Source organism: Jatropha curcas, chromosome 2 (assembly GCF_041381405.1).
Source record: "Jatropha curcas cultivar XTBG-Jc1 chromosome 2, XTBG_Jcur_1.0, whole genome shotgun sequence".
NCBI classification, from domain to species: Eukaryota; Viridiplantae; Streptophyta; class Magnoliopsida; order Malpighiales; family Euphorbiaceae; genus Jatropha; species Jatropha curcas.
Window position 1 is genome coordinate 19,578,664 of NC_143152.1, and position 23,364 is coordinate 19,602,027.

Sequence of the window (23,364 nt, forward strand, 5' to 3'; positions counted from 1 at the left end):
TCTAACGATCGACTGTCCAACACTCAATAAATTGTATCCCAATTCAGGCACAAATTGAACATCATCTAATAACTTTACCTTACTAAGATCAGTTTCCACTTTCACCATGCCTTTACCTTCAACTTGCATCTCTTTTGTGTTGCCAAGCTGCATTGTTATTTTTTGTGTCTCATCAAGCTTATGGAATAAGGATTTGGTGCCTGTCATGTGGTTTGAACAACCACTATCAACAAACCATAAATTACTTGGTTTGGAGTTAGTTTCAAGACAAGCCATAAAAGTTGTTCCTCTTTTTCTTCTTTATTCTCTGCAGCACAGTTCATTTGTTGGTCTTTATACCAACATTCTGCCTTTATATGCCCGTATTTGCCGCAATGATAGTATTGAACACCATTCTACCATTTACTTTGCTCTTCGGACTGCCTTTGTTGTCCGTCAGATCGGCCTCTGCCTCTTCCTTGGCCACGGCCACGGCCACGGCCACAGAATCCTCCTCTTCCTCGACCTTTGTTTGCTGAAGTTTCACCTTCCCTGCTTTTGGTGACAACTTGAAATGTTTGTTCGCCATTCTTTTCAAGTGATCTATTAATTCTGGACTCATGTGCTTGCAATGACCCCATTAGTTCATCAAATGAAAAAATTGGTAAATCCTTAGATTCTTCCATTGCAGCAACTACATGATCAAATTTTGGGATTAAGCTTCTCAATACCTTTTTAACTACTGTCTGATAAGTAATTTGCTCCCATAAGATCGCATTTGATTCACAATTGCCATTGCTTTTGACAATAAATTTTGCACCGATTTGCCGTTTTTCATGAATAAAGTCTCAAAGTCCCGTCGTAGCGATTGCAGTTTTATAGTGATTATTCTTGAATCACCTTTAAACTCCTTCTGTAAAACTAACCATGCTTGCTTGGATGTGGCTGCTGCTGCAATTCCAGAGAAGACACTGTCATGAACAGCTTGCTGAATTATCACCAATGCCATGAAGTCTTTCTTTCTATTGACTTTCAATCTATTTTCTTCATCTGGATCTGCATAACCATATTCCACCAAGTCCTAAAGATCCTGAGATCTGAGTAGAGTTCTCATTCTAATACTCCAAAATTCATAGCCTTGCCCTTTAAAGATGGGAATGAGTGGTTGTGCAACACTCATTGCATTGTTGTTGTTTGCCATGATATTTTCAAAGTGTTTCACTCACCTCACGTGTTTAATCTCTCTACTCACTCAAACCAACCAGGCTCTAATACCACAATGTTGGAACAATTGTGAAAATAGAATTAAAAGAAACAAAAATGCTGCAATTGCAGATGAACTCACAAATGCAGAAAATGGATGAGTTCTACAGTATATTAAATTTCAGAATTGAAGTGCCTTTATATATGCTTATAAACTTAACTAAAATAGCTAAAAATACTCAATAAATCTAAATTATTATGCCACTAATAAAAAACTTATCTTATTAACTGAAACCAGAAATTTTAGGAGCAGAGCAGTAATTGAGAAGATTCGGCAGGACCAATTCTTGAATCAACTTTCAACAGTTTGGGTCAGGCTTCCAGGACTTCCGCTCCATCTCTACCACAAGAAAGTGCTTCGGGTGATAGGGGATGTGATTAGAAAGGTAGTAAAGGTGGATTATAACACGGAGGATACCCTTCATGGGAAGTTTGCCAGATTGGCAATTTGGGTGATGTGAGAGCTCCCTTGGTCTCGAAGTTCATTATCAATGGGTTTGAACAACATGTTGAATATGAGAGCCTCCCAGAGATGTGTTACTTTTGGGAGAGGATTTGGCATAAAGATAATTTTTGTCCTTTCCGAGAGGAGGTGCCTGTGAATAATGAAGAAACAGGAGACATGAATAAATCGAATGACCACTCCGCAGATAATACTGCTGAGTTCCATGGATGGTTGTTCAGAAATGAGTTGGCGACCAGGGAGGGTGTCCAGTGAGAATCAAGGTGGTGCACCTGGGTTTGGTAGCTCGGGTTCTCGTTTCTAGGCTCGTGAAAACTTCAATGAGGTGGAGAGAGAGGACAATGTTTCTCAGTTGGCAGGGAACAATTCCACTTGGATCCCTTCCAGCACCCATGCACGTTCCTTGCATGGAAATAATATGGCTATCTCGAAGAATATCTCTAATAGGGACAACAGTGGGAAGAATTCGAAATCTCTAACTGGAAAAAGGAGGGCCAGGTCCCCTGCGATCCCAAAGAAGCCTACCCTTGGAGATTTTTTTGATTATAAAAATAGGCTCTCTTTAGACTTATCAGTGGTTCCAACTAGCACAGCTTTGGATCCTAGTTTGCATTCAGCGGTTAAAGATGCTACTCAGAATTATAATGCGAGACTGAAAGAGCCTTATAGCAATTTATTTTCCCCTACCTCCTTTCCAGCTCTGCATGCTCAAGTGGATAAGGAGGCTAATGGTCTGGATTTTTCCAGTAGACCCCTAGATGGGGAGGGACATTCGATCTTTAGCTTTGAAGAGAATGAAGGGGAGGTAAATGGAGATATGGAGGATTTTGAAGATGTTGTCAGTAGTGCTGGAGAGGAAGTCTCGGATGAGGAGAAGGTTGATGAGAAGCGTTCCATGGAGGATTGAGCTTCTAATTATTATTATTATTATTATTATTTGCTTCTTTTCCCTTATGTTTGATTCTATTTTTGCGTGGAACTGCCAAGGGGTAGCAAAACACAATTTCGTTGGGAATCTCAGATTTTTTATTAATAAGTTTCGGCCTAAGCTCATTGTTCTCTTGGAGCCTAGAGTTAGTGGTCGTAGAGCTGACAGTATTATCAGAAAAATTGGATACAAAAGATCTCATCGGGTTGAAGCGTGGGCTTTGCGGGGGCATTTGGATTCTATGGGACGAGGAATGAGAGGTAAGAGTTCCTATTAATCATTTTCAGTTTGTCCATCTGGGAATTTTGACTGGTGGGAAAATTCTTATGGAGCTTATGGCAGTCTACGCTAGCCCTCAAGTATGTCGAAGATCTATGCTTTGGAATGCTTTGCAGTTAATCAACACTCATATGGCTAATCCTTGGCTTCTTATTGGCGATTTCAATCCTATTCTCAGTAGTCAGGAAAGAATGGGGGGTTCAAGCAGCAGATCTGGTATTAACAAGCAGTTTGCGGACTGGTTTAATGGTTCAGGTCTCCTTGATTTGGGCTTCAAAGGGTCCAGGTTTACTTGGAGTCGAGGTAATCTTTTTGAACGTTTGGATAGGGCTTTGTGTAACTCCTCTTGGAGGTTTCGTTTTTCAAAAGCTTTTGTTTCTCATTTAGCGAGGATCGGCTTGGATCACAGACCCATTGTCGTCTCTTTTAATAATTCTGCTAATACGAGTGGTAGGAGTTCTCCTTTCCGGTTCATTGCGACGTGGCTGTCGCATCCACTATTTCCTGATTTTGTTCAAAACAATTGGAGCAACATTGGTTCTCTTTCCTATGCTCTGTCCAACTTTTTGTCTAAATTAAAGACGTCGAATTCAGTTGTCTTCGGGAATATTTTTCCCCATAAAAGAAATATCATTGCTCGTTTAGAAGGTGTCCAGAGGAAACAAGAGATTCGGCCTTCTCCTGGTTTAACGAGACTAGAAAAAAAGCTTAAGTGGGAGTTGGATCTTTTACTTGGGTGGGTGTTGGTTCTTTTTTGTAAAAAGAGCAACCAATCCAGTGACAAGACAGCTTGATTTGTGAAATAAATGCAGGCATGCTAAGTGTGTGAAATACACCAACTAAAAAAATTATAAAGAGAGTTTAATTGCTGGAAATATAAAAGAAATTTGATTGCTTCAATTGTAAATTGCTTGCTTGTATCGAAAAAAACTTGTAATTACTAGAATTGTAAATAGGCAATCCTTAGCAAAAATAAAGATAATGCTTTGAAATTAAATTGCTTCACTCATTGGAGAGTTTGGTTGAATTCGTCGGAGAATTTTGGTTTCCTTTTTGTTGGCCTCTCTTGCTCTTTTTACAAGCTTCACATGTGGTTACCAAAAGTATCTACTGAAACACGTTTCCATTAGTTCATTTGGGGTCTCATCTTCCTGTATGTGAACAATGCTTAAAGAGTGCTTGCTCAACTGCAGCTCACATCTTCTTTTTCTCTTTCTTTCAATTAATTAATTAAGAAAAATTAATTAATTAATTAATTATATAAAATGATATCGATCGGGTCCCAATTAATTAAACATTCAAGTCCAAATCCAAAATATAAAGCCTAAAATTAAAAATTCACAAAATGAATTCAACAATTGCCCCATATTAAATTGGCCTAGCAGGCCATGTTTAATATGTGAGCTCATCTTTGTAAATCTAAACCAATTTTCGAATTAAACTCTAAAAACAAAATATAACACCACACCCCAAAACCAATTTACGAATTAAACTCTAAAAGCCAAGGAATTTTAATTATTCATAAAAACCGGACTTCAAACCTAATTGTGCCATTCACCTTCTTGTCCTAGCATTTTGTGCCGCTGTGTCGTCATTAAGTGTTCTTTCCCTTCTTCTTCTTCTTCTTCTTCTTCTTTCTTTTTTTTTTTTTTTTTTTTTTTTTTTTTTTTTCTGTCAAACTTGGTACCAAACGAACTTTGACCATCCACCATCCAAACAGGTAACTCCTCATTACTTTATTGGAAAATCCAAGGCGATTTAGCCTTGATAATCACGAGACATCAATTGCCATCCTTGCAAATCCTTTTTTTTAATTTCGTTTGTTTTCCTTTTTTTTTTCAATTTATTTATTATTTATTTTTATTACTTATTTATTTATTTAATTTTTTAGTGATCTCTCACGAATCAAGAATATGATATCCAATGAAAACCCCTTACCTAATTCTATCCCTGGACTCGAATTAGAGGCACCAGTTCCTTTAACACTAGTTTCCTTGACAACTATTTTCCAGAATTTAACACTAATGAGAATATTTTTTTGACTTTAGCTCAAGATAAGGAACTATGCTGAAAAATTTTGAATTTTGCAGATTGTATACCTAATTCGGTTTGAGGAGTATCTCTGTTGATGCTATGAGACTGGTAAGAGTGGAAAACTAGTTTCTGGAAACTCTATCAAAATTTCCCTAGAAAAGAACTAACTTTAAACTCCTTATAATAGGTTCCACTGCAGCATTTGCTAATAACTCAGGTGGTGTTCCTACTAATGCACTAGCTCCTCAGGTAAACTCCTTTATTGATCCTCGCATAACACATATTATGCACTGTTTCCCTTTATCTTCTAATTCTCTTGCTTTACTCATAGGAACATCATCCCTACTCTTTTGATAAGACTATTCGACCATTAACAAAAAGGCCCCCCACCATCACCCCTGCCATTAATGAGAAACACTGAATTGATTCTATCTCATCCTTCTCTCGCTCCTCTGCCAGCATACAAGATCAAGTCTTGGCCTCGACATACAAACTTATGGAACAAATGGATAGACCTTCTCGAACTAGTGTACAAATCCCTTGGGGAAGATATGGGGATCAACTCCTTTATCCAACTATGCAGGCTTCCACAATCAAGCCCTCCTCTGTGCACTAGTGTCGTCTATGGTGCCTTAAGATTTTGGTTTGATTATTGTAACTCTTTTATTTTTCCCATGGGTTCGATGTCTATTACTTTTCTAGACATTTATGCTTTGACTGGCTTACCCATTATTGGAGACGATGCACCAAGCCTAGTCCCTCATCTGCTTGACTCAGTCTCATACACCTAATCATTCGACTTCTAGTCCTCGGCTATCAAGTTTGGCCAAGGTACCAGTTCATTTGATCATGTGAGGTTCCTATGGATTTTGCTGTGCAAATTTATCTTCTTCCTTGCTTTTGGTCATCCCCCCGGTGAGTATCTCCCCTTGGCTCATGAACTAGCTTGTGGACGACCTTATGCCCTGGGAACCATGCTTCTGGGTTCTGTCTTCCACGACTTGCACAAATTAATTTTCGATAAACCTTTTAGCAAATGGAATGGCAGCCTGTGGATAGTACAACTTTGGCTTTTCAGTTATTTCCCTGATTTGAGAAATTTACTTCTACCGCCAGTTGATGGGCTGTTTGCTTATAGAGTATCTAACTCTATTTATAATTTACTACCCGAGGGAGCTATTGAGTACTTCAAGAACCTTAAAGATCCGAACCGCATTAGGTTTACTCCATTTGATGATGTTAATGAGTTAGTAGCGGCTGGTCTCCCATTGTGGTTGAATAATAGGCAACCTACTACTATGCAAGATGCATTAAGACATGGGCTATTTTTACTTCTTAGCGATATCTGAATGTGAATGTATCTTTTGAAGTAAATTTTGCTTGTGCTGCTACTTTTGAGGCTTATATCCCCTGCATGTGGTGCAGACAATTTGGATTGATACAGAGTATCCCTGAGCTGACACTATTCATGGCATCTACTTCCACTTACAGAAGGGGCCAGACACAATCTCGTATAAATGACATGTTACAAAAATAGAGAGTAATTCTTCAGAAAGTACCTTTCACCTTTGTGGATCCGAACATCATTTTTCCTACTTTTCAACACTGGTGGACTGCTCTTTACACTAAATTTGTGGCACAACCATATGACTCCCTAGGTATATAGCATATTGAGTAGTCTTCCTCTGTCTTTAAACTATTATCTCATCTCCTTTTTCCTTTGCAGATTCTCTTTCCCCATTGATCTCTCCTCAGGTCAACAATTCAGACTCTCTAAATAGGAAATGAAAGCTAGCTACACAGCCTAGGGAGACATACTCCAAAAATCCAAATTTCCCAAAAGAAAATGAGAAAGGGAACATCGAAGGAGACCCAGCAGACACCTACACCAAGGCATTCTACAAGAGTAGCTAACAAATCGAAACCTTTATCCAGGTTGCAACTAGATGAGCCAAAGGTAATTTTAGACTATTCAAAGGTGCCAAATCCACATTTAGTGGAGACAAGCAATGTTGATGCCACTCCTCAGAGGACATTCATGACTGGTTGCTCTCCTTCTACCTCATCCACTTCCAGAGATACTTTCAGGATTGATGTGACTCCTTTGGGTTGTACTTCCCTTGTTCGACAACCATCTCCTTCCACTGGTTGAAATTCAGACGCTCCACTAGCTTCTTCTCCACATGTATTTCCTTTATCTCATATGTTCTTCTTTGTCCAAATTGCTACTTATACTTCATCCATTTTCCCTGTAGGCTCCTACTCCTCCAGCTCCACCGATTATTATCACTGAGATTGAGCATCCTTTATCTGAGTTAGACTTTTCTTTTCTGAATGATTTTCCTGTCTCTTCTGCTTCTTCTCTTGGCCAACCTTCCCCTGCTTCTGTTAAGGCAGCCAAGGAGTAACTTAAACACTTGTTTACTCTTAATTTACTAGACTTATCTGAGGAATAATGTGGCCATTTGTTTTCTTCATTAGACGTGTTGAGCAGGGTTGATGGTTCTAGCCGGCCACAGGAGATCCTATCTCAGATTACTGACTTGTTCTCCTCTCACCAGCAAACTATCTCTTCGGCTATAGAGACCCAGTCTTCTATTAAAGACTTTATAACTAGAAGAGACAGATATCAAAAAGCTGTTGCGAAAGTGAATATTGCAGCTCGCCAAGTATTAGAGTTTAAGATACACAGACTTGGCGCTAGTTCTAGGATGTTGACCTTGATTGATTCTTCTTTAGTTGACTTCACTTTGTTTTGATTTGTTTTGATGTACTTGGGGATCTTTATTGGATATTTGTTTGGTATTTATCAAAAGCCGTGAATTGACCTTTGTATATTTATATAATAAAAGGCTAGTAGGCCTGTTCATTTTATTCATGAATTACCGTGGAATAGGCTATTTACATGCTTTATTTTGGTGGCAGAATATTGCCTACATTTATTTTACATACTTAACCGTGGTATCGGTATATCACCTATCTATAATTATTGAGCTATTTACTATAGGTGACCTTGATACGGATCAAAGGAGCAAGGTGAAGGATCCTCTAGCTCTACCTATCGGGCGAATCACAAGAGCTTGTGCTACTAAGCTATTAGCAGCCTTGAATGCATTTGTTGAAGAACAAGTCATATTAGAGCTTCAAGACCATAACTATGCAAGATGTGGGATTGAGCTTGAAGAAGCACTTAAGTTTATTATGGTGCTTGAGGCGTGTAAAGAGGAGGCTGCCCATTGATGCCTTATACATGTTTTATATTTCGGCAAATTTAGAAGAATGTTTTGTCATTGTAAGCTTAAGTATGGGGTGTGTAGGGCATGCAGGCCCACTTATCTTATTTTGTGTAAATTGTTTTTAGTGGACTTATTACTGTAAGGCTGGTTGGGCTTATATTCCAAAGTTGGGCCAGCCCTAGATTAGTTAATAGTTAAGTTAGGCCTATTTTAATTAGTTAGCTTAGGTTTGTATTTAAATTAAGCCCATATGGGCCATATTGGGTTAGGCCTAGGTTAGTTTAACTAAAGGCTAATTAGGTTTAGGTTTGAGGGTATTAATATTAGTTTTGTAAAAGCTGCACGACAGCCAAAGACAATTATGAATCAAAAAACGTGATTTTATTCTTTCTTTCAAAAGAAAGCGTGTTCTTCGTTGGATGAATGCAAACCAACTTTAAGATTGTGAGTTCTACAAGATTAATTGCACTAAGAATTTTAGATTTGTTTCAAGAGTACTTGAGGTAAGTTTCTGATTTCTTGTCTTAAATTTCTTTCTTTCTCTCTTCAAGAGTACTTGGGGGGTTTTAGGGATTGACGGTACTTCCATGATTGTATGTTCTTTGCTAGATTATCCTTGTTGATTGCAAGAGTACTTGTTTAATTGGCTAGGGTTGTATTAACCTTCTTCTCAGAGCGTGGGATTGGCTCAATTACCTTCATTGTTGTTGTTCTTTATCTCCCACATGGTGGGATGGTACTTCTTAAGGTAACGGCCATTGATGTTTCTTTTATGTGGTTCTCCTGACAGACTCGATAACCAATGGGCATTTCCTTTGAGGACTTTATAAACTTGAAAGGGATCCTCCTGTTAGGAGACCATTTGCCATATTCTCTGCATTTAGAACCAAGTGGTAAAATTACCTTCCACACTAAATCTCCTTCTTGGAATGATCTCTTTCGAATGCTTTTGTTGTAGGTCCTGGCAATCCTCTTCTTTTGTACAGCCATTCTGCTGAATGCTTGATGACGTGCTTCATCGAGTTCCTTTAGCTCCATGCCATAGCCTATGTATAATCATTAGGAGTTAACCAATTTTGTTTTGCTACTCTAAGTGAAAGAACCACAACTTCCATTGGTAGAACTGCATCATGGCCAAAGGTTAATGCAAAAGGACTTGTTTGAGTAGCATTCCTCTTTGAAGTATGATATGACCATAAAGTCTCTGACAATAATGATGCCACTCCCTAGGGTTATCCTCAATGAGCACTTTGTTTGAAGCTTCTACTTGACCATTCGCTTGGGCATAATAAGGACTGGAGGTAAGGAGTTTAATACCATAATCCTTTACAAAATCCTTAACCTCCTGCCCCATGAACATGGTCCCCTGATATGTTGTAATACTCTGGGGAATGCCAAAGCTATGGATGATATGCTCTTTGATAAATTCTATGACATCTTGTTGCTCAACCTTCTTCAAGGGCACTGCCTCCACCCACTTGATGAAATAATCTATAGCTACCAAGATAAAGAAATGGCCTTTGGAGGATGTTGGATGAACTTTGACGATGATATCCATGGCCCAACCTTGAAAGGGCCACGACTTCAAGATAGGTTGTAATTCTTCTGTTGGGATCCTTTGAATAGATTCCTATTTTTGACATTGCTGGCACCCTTTCTCATAAGTGAAGCAATCCTTCAGGATGGTCGGCCAAAAATAGTCGTGTCTTTTAAGCAACTATCTCATTTTAAGGCCTGCCTAATGAGCCCCACAAACGCCATCATGAACCTACTTCATAACCTCCATTGCCTCTGAGAATTCAAGGCACCTCAGCAAGAACCCATCAATGGTTTTCCAGTATAGGACATCCTCTATCAATACGTAGTGTAAAGCTTGAACTTTAATCCGATAAGGAGTCTTCCTAGATGGGCACTCCAAATATTTCTTCAGAGGTCCTCCTTGTGAACCCCTACCCCAAATATCATAGGCATATGAATGCACATGACTAGGGGCAAAAATGCACGTGAATGTATGAGTCGCCACCTTGTTTAATTATTTTAGGGTAAACTAGGAAAAACCCTAAGTGACTCCGATTTTAATTAACCTAATTATTAGATTAATTATCCCAATGTTTAAGGCACAATCTACGAACCCGAGGTGGATCCTGAGACCATGTCATACTGATGAACTAACCTAAACAATGAATGCTTTGCAAGGTAAATGATGTAATTGGACTAAATGAAATGTTTAAGTGATTTCGACTTGCTGCCCGGGGTTAAATCCCGAACGTGCCTACGTACTTCCGTTTGAATGGAAGATCAAAGTCAACGTAGTTCGATAGGCCTCTTTTAGAGGGCTTTGAATGGGGATGCTTTATGCATGAGTGTGTGTATGCTTTGTGCATTTTGTTTAGGCATTTTGCCAAAGGATCGATTGATTCGATTAGGCGTTCGTCACCAAAAATGTTGGTTTTAAGGCATTTGTGCCAAAAATGGTTGTCGGGCGATTTGTCGCCAAAGTTGATATTTGGGCTTATTATTGCCAAAATTGATGTTCGGGCTTATTATTGCCGAAATTGATTTTGTCGGGCGATTTGTCGCCAAAATGATTGATTTTAAGGCTTTTAGCCAAAAATGGTTCATTTTAAGGCATTTTGCCAAAAATGGTCGATTTTAAGGCTTTGAGCCGAAAATGGTTGATTTTAAGGCATTTTGCTGAAATTGATCGATTTTAAGGCTTTTAGCCAAAATGAGTTGGTTTAGGCAATTTGTTTGCCAAAAGTGTTGATTGGGCGATTGTCGCCGAAATTGATTGATTTAAGGCCTTTGGCCAAAATGTGTTGATTTAGGCAATTTGTTTGCCAAAATTGTTGATTGGGCGATTTGTCGCCAAAGTTGATATTTGGGCTTATTATTGCCAAAATTGATGTTCGGGCTTATTATTGCCGAATTTGATTGATTTTAAGGCTTTTAGCCAAAATTGGTTGATTAATTCAAGGCATTTTGCCAAAGCTTTGATGTTTAATTTAGGCAATTTATTGCCAAAATGTGATTGATTAAACTGTAGGCAATTTGTTGCCAAAACGCGATTGATTCAGGCTTTTAGCCACAATTATCAATTAATTGGACTTGAGCCAGATTTGTTCGAAATAAGGCGATTGAACCGTAGTTATTAATTAACTAGATTCTTTAGCCAAAATTGTCGGATTTAAGATCTAATGCCACGATGATTAATTAACCGGGCATTCGAGCTTAATCACATTTAAACAATTTATTGTCAAAACGTGATTAATTAAGGCTTTTAGCCACAGTTATTGATTAATTGGACTTAAGCCTGATTTGTTCGAAATAAGGCAATTGAACCGTAGTTATTAATTAACTAGGTTCTTTTAGCCAATATTGTCGGATTTAAGCTTTATCACCACGATTATTAATTAACCGGGCATTTAAACTTAATCGTGCTTAATTAAGGTAGTTTATTTACCTAAATAATGACATGAATGCATTTATGCAGTTGTAGAATTATTAAGAGTAGAAGAGAAATATGCATGAAGTGCTAAAATTAAATGAGAAGAGTTTCGTTTATGTACCTGATTTAATCGACGACCGCTTCTTAACTCCAGATTAAGCTCCTCGCTTGGGAAAATATTAATTAATTTTAATTTGTTCAATTTTAGTGGCCAAGTATCACAACACATAAAAAAAATAAAGACTGAATTAAAAATGCAAAAAGAGGTAAAAGAATCGCAAAAGCGTGAGGGAGAAAGATCGTCCGTCAACACAGACAGGAGTGGCCAAAAATGAAGAGGGAGAAAGAACCGGTGCCGCCAATGACCGGCGGCTGCTGCCGCCATGTCTGGCGGCCGGAGCCGCCGTGCTCGGCGGCGGCCCCTTGGGCCTTTCACTCCAGAGGAGTTTTCAGGAGTTTCGGATCTCCGAAAAATATTCCGGGACCTGTTCCGTGATCCTCGCGACATTTCGGACGTTTTAAGTACCATATTGGCATACTTTCAGTGAACTTCCAAAATGGCCTCTGCTCCGGCCGGACTGTTTGCAGTTCGGGAAAACAGGCACTGTAGCAAAAGTCAAATTTACTGTAGCAAATTTTATTATTCGTAGTCCAGGAAAACTGGATTTTTGAGCCTCAAAATTTGAGTATTCACACTCTTCAATCATTTGCAATATTAGACTCAAGGTCAGTATAAAATGATTCAATTGGTATACCTCTTTCCTTAATTGAAGGATGTCTTTTCTTTCTGATGCACACTAGTTTTTCTATTAGTTCTTATGACATCCTCAAACCAGAAGCGATTTGGGCCAATTCATCTGCTTCCCAATTTTCTTCCCTTGGGACATGTGTGAACGCTACTTCCTTGAAATCATTTAACAATTGGATATTAGTTGCAAAGCAAGTTATTAAAGCTGGACTGCCACACTTATATTCCCCCAGCAATTGTTTACCAATTGAGAGTCGCCAATGATGTGTACTTCCTGAGCTCCAAGCTCCCTAAGAATCTCCAAGCCAATAATCAAAGCTTCATACTCCGCTTGGTTGTTGGTGCATTGAAGATCCAGATTAAAGGACCTAACAGTCTTCACACCAGTTGGAGATGTAATTATAATTCCAGCCTCTACAGAACTTTAAGTACTGGACCTGTCGAACCTGAGGACCCATGGAGGTTTTCTTGGCTCAAGGGTCAAATTCTAATCTCGGAATTTTGATGATTAAAACAAAACAAATAAATTTAAATTATATTATTCGTGCTAATAATATTTTATGCAGAATACGTATGGAAAGAAATAGACGAACAAGGCAAGTCCTACAAAATCCATAGTGTGTGAAAACATCCGAAGACCCTAGTGGTTAGGTCTTTAGGATTCATTGTAGGATAGAGAGAAAATTCAGCTATAAGAACAAAAACTAATCTTTCTCTCATCAAAAAATTTTTTCGAAATTTAGATTCTTCAAAATAAATCCTCTCGTCAAAAGTTGTTTTCGAAATTCCTTTTAAAAGAAATCGAAATGATTCAATTACCTAAAATTATAGAGATTATGTCTCTAACAATTTTGGTAATAAATCGTATGCTTTCTTTTTCAGAAATCCTCTTTGAAGATCTAAGAATTTTAATTTATTCTCTTACCTAAAACGAATGAAGATCTTATTTTTTCGTTTTAGTAAGTAGAATCTTGTCGAAAAATATTTCTCAAATAAATTGCTTTCGAAAATCTTTATGTTTAAGGAAAGAAAGATCATCTCCTATTTTCTTACCAAAAAGGATAAAACAAATTTTTGGTAACTAAGATTTTCGTATCTTCCAAATAAGGAAGGCAAATATTCTGATTTCAAAAAGAAATATCCACTTTCTAAAAACGAGAGTCACAAATCTCTCTATAAAAAGGAGTTTTCACTCTTTGAAATGGGTGGAAGAAAGAGTTTTCATTTTAAGAGTATTCACTTATTGATCATATCTTTTATCTCTCAAAACTTACTCTCTACCCCCGTTTTTCTTTTCATCTTTATACTTTACGTTTTTATCTTTAAAAAGAGAAAAGAATTTTTATAATCACTACTTTTGAAAAACAGTTCTGTGTTCTAAACGATTTTCTAATCTGAAAAACTTTTTTTCCTGTACTTATATTTGCATTTCTGTCTGTCTATTGAGATTCTGTAATCTTTAGTAGACAGGTTTTTATTTGATAAACATTTGTGTAATAGCTTAGGTGAGAAGCTATTGTGAAAGAGGTTATCAAGCGACCTTCTCCGTGAGAGAGATTCTAATGTCTTGAATTGAGTTTTTGTACTCTGTCAAAAACAGAAAGGATTAAGGTTAACTAGAACCTTTGAAAATTCTAGTGGGATAAAGGGTAGATCTAGGTGTTGATCTATTGCCTTGTACTGTTGGTTTGTCTCTTACCCTTGAAAAGAGATAACATAGTTGAGGATCTCAAGATGAGTCTTGGGGAGTGGATGTAGGCGAGTCAGTGCCAAACCACTATAAATCACTGTGTTGATCTTTTTAATTTCTGAAGTTTTGCTTGATACTACTTTACTTACACTTCTGTTTATATTTTAGAAATGTTAAAAGTGTTAATGGATTTGATGTTCTAAAACTGAAATAAGTCTTATCTTCTCTGAATATTAGAACTCTGGAATTCTGATAAGTAAATATACCAAGTTCTAAACTGTTCTTCTATTTACAGTATATTTCACTACTTGGGTTTCTAATCAGTTTTCTAAACTTGATTAAAGCTTTGTGAAGCAGTTCTAATCTCAATAACTGTCTCTCACATAGTCTTATATGATTTTCTAAACTTTATGAGGAAGTTCTAAATACAATAGCCTTCCGTCATAAAGAAGTTCTATATTCAATAAGACTTTGTGAAGCAGTTCTAATTAATAGTTGCACTTTGCATAGTCTGTCTATAGAACATTGTGAGGAAGTTCTAATCCATAATTTATTCTCACAAGTTCAAGTTCTCTATTTTTTCGTTGCACTTAGAATTCTACATTTTGTTTTCAAATCTAAAAATTTATATTTTTAAAAAACCCAATTCACCCCCCTCTTAGGTTGTGTCATACATATACGGGACCCACAATCTGGTATCAGAGCTTTGGCTCTTGACTTACCGAAGCTTAACCGCTTAAGAGATAAGATCCCATGACAACCTCACTTCCTCTTACTTCGTTAGAAGGTCAATCTGTTTCTAGACCTCCTTTGTTCAATGGTTCTAATTACTCTTATTGGAAAACTAGAATGGAAAATTTCATGAAATCAGTTGATATAAACTGCTGGAGGAATGTTATAACTGGTCCTCATATTCCCGTGAAAATCGTAGAAAATGAGAGTATTAGAAAAACAGAAGAAGAATATACAGATGCTGATTGGAATGATATTGCTATAAATGCAAAAGCTATTAATATTCTTGATTGTACTTTAGACGCAACATAATACAATAAAGTGTCTGGATGTAAATCTGCGACAGAAGTATGGGAAAAACTTAAAGTTACCTATGAGGGTACAAATAGAGTAAAGGAATCCAGAATAAATATCCTTTGGAGAGAATATGAATGTTTAGTATGAAGGAAGGAGAAACTATTGCAGAATTAAGTTCTAGATTTACTAATATAGTTAATCCTATGAGAACTCTCGGTAAGGAAATTTCAGAAGATGAGCTTGTTAAGAAAATACTTGGAATTCTACCTAAAAAATGGGATTCTATAGGAACTGTCATGAATTACAAAGAGACTCCCGTCACTTATGATTATCTTATAAGAGCTCTTGTTTCAGAAGAAATGAAATCTTCTTTAACTATAGAAGATAAGAAAAAGAAAGGACAGGCTTTGAAAGTAGTTTCTAGTGAAGAAAGTTCTTCCGATCTTAATAGTGATGATTTAGCTGTCGTTGCTAAAAGATTCAAAAAGTTCTAGAGAAAGAGTGGAAGGCCACAGAAAAAGTTTGTAAAAAAGAACTTTCCACCCAAAAATGGTAACTTACCTAAGAAAGAACCTTCTGAAGTGGTTTGTTATGAATGCAACAAACCCAGACATATCAAGCCTAATTGTCCTAAATTGAAAAAGAAGTCAACAAAAGAGAAGCTGAAGCAGGCATTCATAGCTGCTTGGAGTGATTCAGATGATTCTAATTCTGAAAGTCACAGTGATCAAGAAGAGATTGCTAATATCTGTCTAATGGCTACTATCGATTCTGACTCCAAAGAAATTAGTACTCTGACTTCAACACAGAAAGCTAAAATCAATGAAGCAAATGCAACAGTCCAGAAGCATGGAGAAAGCACTGTAAGTATTTCTGAACCTGAATCAGAAAATAACAACTTGTCTCCTAGAGTCGTCATAGGCTTAAATGAAAACATCAGAAGGTTCTAGGTCAAAAAAATCCATCTTGAATTTTGAAAGAAGTTTCAACGAACAGACATTCAAAGCTGACCCATCATCAATCATAGCATTTCCTGTGATCTTGCCTCTTACTTGAGCCTTTATAAATAAAGCCTTAGTGTGATTCCTTCCTTTGGGAGGAAAATCGTCGTCGAAAAAGGTGATTTTGAGGGGATTATGTTGAACCAACCCCACAAAATCAACTGTAGAAATGGATGACGAGACCGGGATCTCGACCATAGCTTTCAGCAAAGCTTCTCGGTGTTTCTTGGAAGAGACGAGTGGGTCCCACATGCTTACATTCGCATAGTTACTTTTCAACTGTTTTATCAGTGCGTCATCGTCAATTTCTTTCTTTGGTACAACCAATGGGCTAGCCTTCTCATTTTCTTCTCCAGGCTTGATCATGTCAGGTTGATACACTCAACCACTGCGGGTCATAAGATTCACAGCTTTTGCTTCTTCCTCTTCCTCGCTACTCCAGACGTCAAGAGTAACAGGATTCACTATCATCTCATCTTCACTTCCTACACAAACTTCCTCATTTTGGTTGAACCACTCTTCATCACTATCATCCCATACATTCAGGACCATCACATAAATCCGCTCCAATAGCAACTCTCTCTCTTTCTTCCTCCTCCTCTTCAAATTCAGCCATTACCTCCTTGGGAGTCTTTCCAAACTCAACCATATAAAGATTTTTTGGAGGCAACACGTTACGAAAATTTGGAAGTGGATTGGTTTTCGTGCTCAGCCTTTATTTCTCTTGGTCAGTTACCTTGCCTTCATCAATTAAATTTTGGATCTCATGTCTCAACTGAAGGCATTGGTCGGTAGTGTGACTGTTGACTTGGTGAAAATGACAGTATGCATTATAATCAAAGTTTTTTAGCAAAGGTACTGGAGGAGGTTTTGGTGTGAGTGGTCGCAACAGACCCACTGACTTCACCTTTTCGAACACCTTAGAGAAAGGAGTTCTAAAGTTAGAGAATTTTCTTTGTGGGATATTGGCAACTCTGAAATCTAAGGTGGCAGTTGTTGTATTCTTATTGATACTTGGGGTCTTTGCAAACGAACTTGTCCCTTGGAAATCGAATTTATTAAAATTCCCGGTACAAGTCTATACTTCTTAACTTGTCTTTTATGGCGATCCCAACCTCATACACTTGTGAGAATTCAGTTAAGGGCATGTAATATAGCTTCTCTCAGAAAGTTGGCAGGGTCTCCTTAATAAAGATTTTAATATGCTCCTTGGTATCAGGACGGTTCCTCATCTGCGTGAGCTTGGCTCTCCATCTAGCCATATAATCAGTAAAGGTCTCATCATTTTTTGTACAGTTGCCTCCAAATTCCTCAAGTTTACGCTCATTTGAAGGTTGTAAGCATACTGTTTCAAGAAAACTGTGGTGAGCTCATTCCAATCTCTTCTCACCTTCTTTTCTAAATTGTAATACCAAGTCTGAGCAGACCTGGTCAAGGACATAGGAAACATCTTTAGAATCTCCCTTGATGGTAGACCCGCCAATTCCATTACTGCTTTGTATTGCATGACATGCACTTTAGGATCACCTGTACCATCATATTTTGCCACCTTCGGCATCTTATAGTGTGCTTCAATTCCAACTCATCATCATCATCATCATCAATGTCTACATACTGATCCATTCCCTTGGATTTCATGAAGACATGTAGCTTCTCTAACTTCTTATCCAGCTTCTTTAACTTTTTCGACACAAGTGGCTCAAGTTTGGACTTCTTTATAGGTACTTTCTTGGCAAAGAATTCTCCATCCTGCCAAGTGTCATCTATGTACTCTTTTCTTTTGGATTCACCCTTGGCCTCATCATCTTCTATTATCACTTGCTCCTTACGCTTATCTGAGCGTAAGAGCTTTTCTAGGTTAGATGCCACTATCTTCTCGACCATCTTCTCATTATCAGAAACAGGAATACTAGGGTCACCCATGCTATCAACGGAGGTAAAAGCTAAAACTGACAAATCCGCTTGAACTACAAAGTTTCCAATCTCAGTGCAGGAGCCAAAAGAATTGGTACGTACTGAATCAAGCAAGTTGAAGGGGGTTGAAGGTTCTTCAACTCTAACCAAGCGATTGTCTGCTCTTAACCAACTGATCACTTGTGTAGCTTTCTCTCTTCAAGGCGCTATCTTGACTGTATAAAAACTATAAAAAATCGCTAAATTGCGACCGAAAATTCAATCGCAAAATGGACTCAAAGACCAATTTGCAACGGAAATTAATCGGTCGCCAAAGTGCTCGTCGCAAATAATAGTCATTCGATCGCAAATTAGTGACCGACTAATTGGTCGCAAAATTATAAATATCGGTGGCTAATTTTTGTTGTGCTTTCCTTTTGGAAGTTCATCACAAATTGGTCACAGATTGTGTCGATCGCAATTATTAAAAACGGTCGCAAATTTTAAAATTGATTGGTTGGTGATCTATCGCAAATTTAAATTTAACGGTTATAATTTTGGTCACAGTTTGGTCGCTAATCGGTGGCAAAATAATTACAGGCAAAAAAAATAATTTAATAATATTAAAAACCATAATTTTTTCCACCTGTCAAAAATCGGCATATATATACATCATAATCACAAGCATCATCATCAAGATCACAACACAATAACAATGTAAGAATGGAATTATTAATGTAATGTACTATACAAAATATGAAAAAATCACAGAAATCTAAAAAAGTTTAAAATCAAATCTACGGGGTCGATCCTCTGCATGATCTAGTGTCGTAGCGTCAGTAGGAGTATCTGCTGGATGTATCGTAGTGTCAGCAGGAGTGAGCAAGGTATCATCTGAAGTATCAGGATTAAGAGGAGACGATAGTGGTTGATGCAGAGCTGTAGAAACATCTCGATCTATAGCAGGCAGAGGATCAGAGGAAGAAGTACCAGCACCATGCTAATCGGACATTTGCATTACATGCACTCTAAGCTGTGTAAGCTATCTCTCTTGCTTATTAACACTTGTGGTGCTGTAAATTTTATATCTGGTGTGGAAAATGTTGATAAGGTCATACACTTTCTAATGGGACTAAATGAAAGCTATGAACATGTTAAAAACCAAATTCTTCTAATGGATCCCTTTCCTAACATAAATAAGGTGTAATTAATCGTATTACTTGTGGAAAAGCAAAGAGAAGTGCAGAAGATTATAATTAACTCTAATGAGAGTAGTGCTATCATGTTTTCAGAAAGCACCAATACTAGAAAATATGCTAGTAGAGATTTCAAAGGTTACAAGAAGAATAATTTTGACAAGAAGGGTGAGAGATACTGTGATCATTGTAAATTCGAGGGTCATATGAGGGATATATGTTTTAAATTGCATGGTTATCCTGATTGTTACAAGGACTTGAAAAATAAGAGAGCTCATTCTCAATCTATGAATGCAACAAATGTCAGTAATTATCCCCTTGATATTGAGGTTAATGCAGCAGATATGTCACATGTCCGGAATGAGAATTTGGCTAGTATTGTACAACAAGAGATTATGAAATTCATTAAAGGGAAGCAAGTGGATCCTATTATTGATGCCTTTTTGGATAATACTGCCAATTTTGTACGTATGTTGCCTGACAATACATCTCATAGTCTGATTACCAAGGACAAAGGTTCATGGATTGTGGATACAGGTGTCACAGATCACATGACCTTTGACTTTACACATTTTGACCATATTTTCAAATTACTTAAACCTAAAACTGTCCATTTAGCTGATGGCACTGTTAAAACAGTCACAACCATTGGAACAATCAAACTCAATCCTAGAATTACCTTATCAAATGTGCTTTACATACCTTCTTTTAAATGTAGCCTGATCTCAGTAACTGCCTTAACTAAATCTTGCCATGTCTTTGTTGAAAATTTACCTGATAAATGCATTTTGCAGGATTTGCACAATAAGAAGATCATTGTTGTTTGGAAAGTTGCTGTATGTCTTTACATTTTTAATTTTAAGTCCTTTCTTTCTTGTAACTCTTCTTCTATTCATTGAGCTTGCATAAATCATTCAGATCATAAGGCCATTCTTTGGCACTCTAGGCTTGGCCATGTATCAGATGATAGGATAAACCACAACCATGTATTACCATCCTTTAATATAAATAAATATGTTTGTCATGTGTGTCCTTTGTCCAAGCAACATAGATTACCCTTTAATCATAGTATCATTCATTCAAAAAAAACCATTTAAACTCATTCACCTTGACCTTTGGGGACCATATAAGGTTAAATCAATTATATGCATAGTTTACATGCTTACAATTATAGATGATCATAGTGTTGACCATGATTTTATCATCAAGCTCTAGGAAATTTTTCCATGGCTCCAATGGCATGAGAATCAGCTCGATCGAACATGGTTTGGGCCCCGAACGAACCTCTAGAAGCCCGAAAAACTTGAAACCAAAGGGCAGGGGCACTTTGGTAAAAAGCCCGGATCGACACCGAAAAGCCTAGCATCGGCGGCGATCTCCCTTTGATTAGCACTGATTAGTGTGCACTGGGACCCCTAATCGGCACCGATAAAGGGCACATCGGTACCAATTTGGAGGACATTGGCGTCAATTTTCCCTAGCACAGCCCCCCTTTGGCCTCTAAATATGGCCCTCCTCCCTCATTTTCACCTCTCCTCTTGTTGCTTAATTGAGCACTTCTCAAGCTTTAATGGCTCTCATTCTCTCTTTTATGATTCTAAGGCAATATAGTCTGACCTTGCTCTTCTTCATTAGTCGAGTTTAAGGCCCGACTTGGTTCTCAAAAGTCGATCTTTTCGACTTTCAATCACACTTTGACCTTCCTTAGGCTAAAGCATTAATTAGTTAATTTATTATTAATTAATTTAAGAATTAATTAATAATCCATCAATGAACACTAGTAAATATAAGACTATAATTCGGGTCCTCGTGACCTACCTTAGCTTATTTTGGAGGAAGACTCAACCTCTTTGGTAGATTACCAACCATGGAGCTTCGATCCAACCGCATCACAAGCGCTAGGGTATAATCACTCAAAACTCAAACTTTGTCAATTCAAGCCAGTCCGTCCGGCACTCTATCAATTGTCAAGCCCGGTTTGTCCAGCATCTAGCATGCTTTAAGCCCAGTCCATCCGGCAAAACCAGTTTTCAAACCAAAGTCCAGCCTGTTCGGCACCCCATAAGCCCACTCCCCGAGTGGCACCTCCAAAATCCTACCATCCTAATCGATGTAAAACTTCGTGTGCCCTGATCCTCATAAAACGAGGTATGAAGGAATACCTACGGATTTTAGCCTAGCTAGCGGGCTCCCGACCAAACTGACCAGTTAGGACTTAGGGGAATGTGTCGCATGACCTAGAATCCTCGGTAAATGAGGCTAGAGTCAAGCTCCCCCTTGAATTAGACAATTTTCAATCATTTATGCTTTGTCTATGATTACCATGCATTATAAGTATGCTCATGCATCGATGAACTTACACTCATGCAAAACACTGATTTTTGATTTCTTAATTATGACCAAACCGTTGATTCATTTCAAAAGAAGTTGAAAATCTAGTCCCCGAACCCAATGATTCGAGACTAGTGCATTTTATCCTAAAGGCAAACTGAAATTGGAGTCCATCACAGGGTTTTTTTCCTTAGTTTTTCACCGAAAACAAAAACAAACTAAGGTGGCGACTCTACCACATCACACACTTATCAAAGCGCTCCAAAGAGCCAACCCAACACAGTTAAGCGCTAAACCGAGCTATAATTAATCTGCCCTAATCAAACATAAAGAATGGTAAGGAGTTCCTCCCAGTTTCTGTGATGAACCGTCCAATGGGCCCGTCTAGATTAACTCCATCTTTTGAATCTTTCCCATGGTGCTCGAAAGGGGGTTCATAGCTGGCGACTCTACTGGGGACTTAAACATATTTTTCAAACTAAAAAATGGTAACAGGAAAACCGAGTAGGCTTCGAATCTCCAGTTTGGGTCTAATTAAAGAAATCACCTTTGCATACATTTAGATGCATCATTTGGGATCCTTTCTCGTCATTAGAAATTCAGCAAACCGAGTTACTATTATCACTTAAGGACAATCTTCCTTAAAGCTACTCCAGGTTGAGAAAGCTACTCAGCCAATCCTGCGTACCTCTGTTCCTTACGGTAAGGTAAAGGGTTTGGCGTACCAATTGTTCATTTGATACGACATGGTCAAATGATGAGGTATATTCCAACTCTAGCAAATGGGACCCTTAAACCAATCCACCAAAACCATGTAAGTGGCCCTAGAACCGATCCCTATGATTATATGCACCCGAACATCATGAAACCATTTTGGCATGACATTTATGCACTTACGCATTACATGTTATGGACCAAGAGTAATCCTTTAAACCTAAACACCAACCAGTGGTCAACCTAAACACCAACCAGTGGTCAACTTAAACACCAACCAGTGGTCAACCTAAACACCAACCGATGGTCAAACCTAAACACCATCCAATTGTCAACTTAAACACCAACCAGTGGTCAAACCTAAACACCAACCAGTGGTCAAACCTAAACATCAACAAGTGGTCAACCTAAACATCAACCAGTGGTCAAACCTAAACACCAACCATTGGTCAAACTTATACACCAACCATTGGTCAATCTAAACACCAACCAATGGTCAAAATTAAACACCAATCTCTACCTGAGGAAATGTACCCGATTAAAACTACCTCACATCCTAAAAGCCTCAAACACTGACCTGGGCACTTTTAAAACCCAAAAGTCTCAAACACCAACCTGAGCACCTCAAACTCACCAAAAGCCTCAAACACTGGCCTGAGCACCCTCAAATCTCAAAAGCCTCGAACACTGACCTGAGCACCTTTAAAAACCCAAAAGCCTCAAACACCAACCTGAGCACCTCAAAATCACCAAAAGCCTTAAAACCGGACCTACGCACTCATTATCCCCAAACTGGGGGCAATGCCTGAGTCATGCCTCAAATCTTGACTTGTGCATTGCTTTCCACTATCCTAAGCCTCAAATACCAACCTGAGCACCTCAAAATCACCAAAAGCCTTAAAACTGGACCTAAGCACTCATTATCCCCAAACTAGGAGCAATGCCCGAGTAATGCCCTTAAATCTTGGCTCGTGCATTGCTTTCCTCTATCCTAAAGCCTTAAAAACTGACTTGAGCACCTTACAATTACCCAAAGCCTCAAACACTGACCTGAGCATCCTTGTTTACCAAGAGTCTCAAACACTGACTTGAGAATCCTCATATCCCAAAAGCCTCAAACACCAACTTGAGC

General features: G+C 38.1%; 1 protein-coding gene and 1 pseudogene across 1 annotated transcript; one reads left to right on the forward strand and one right to left on the reverse strand.

Moving 5' to 3' along the window:
* The first annotated feature begins 2,658 nt into the window (after positions 1–2,658).
* Positions 2,659–3,706, forward strand: LOC149498350 (uncharacterized). The gene is made up of 2 exons (XM_089717300.1): positions 2,659–2,893; positions 2,976–3,706. The coding sequence occupies exons 1-2, from the start codon at positions 2,659–2,661 to the stop codon at positions 3,704–3,706; spliced, it is 966 nt and encodes a 321-aa protein (XP_089573426.1).
* A 5,164-nt stretch (positions 3,707–8,870) lies between these two features.
* Positions 8,871–16,464, reverse strand: LOC105641199 (uncharacterized; annotated as a pseudogene).
* Positions 16,465–23,364: the final 6,900 nt, after the last annotated feature.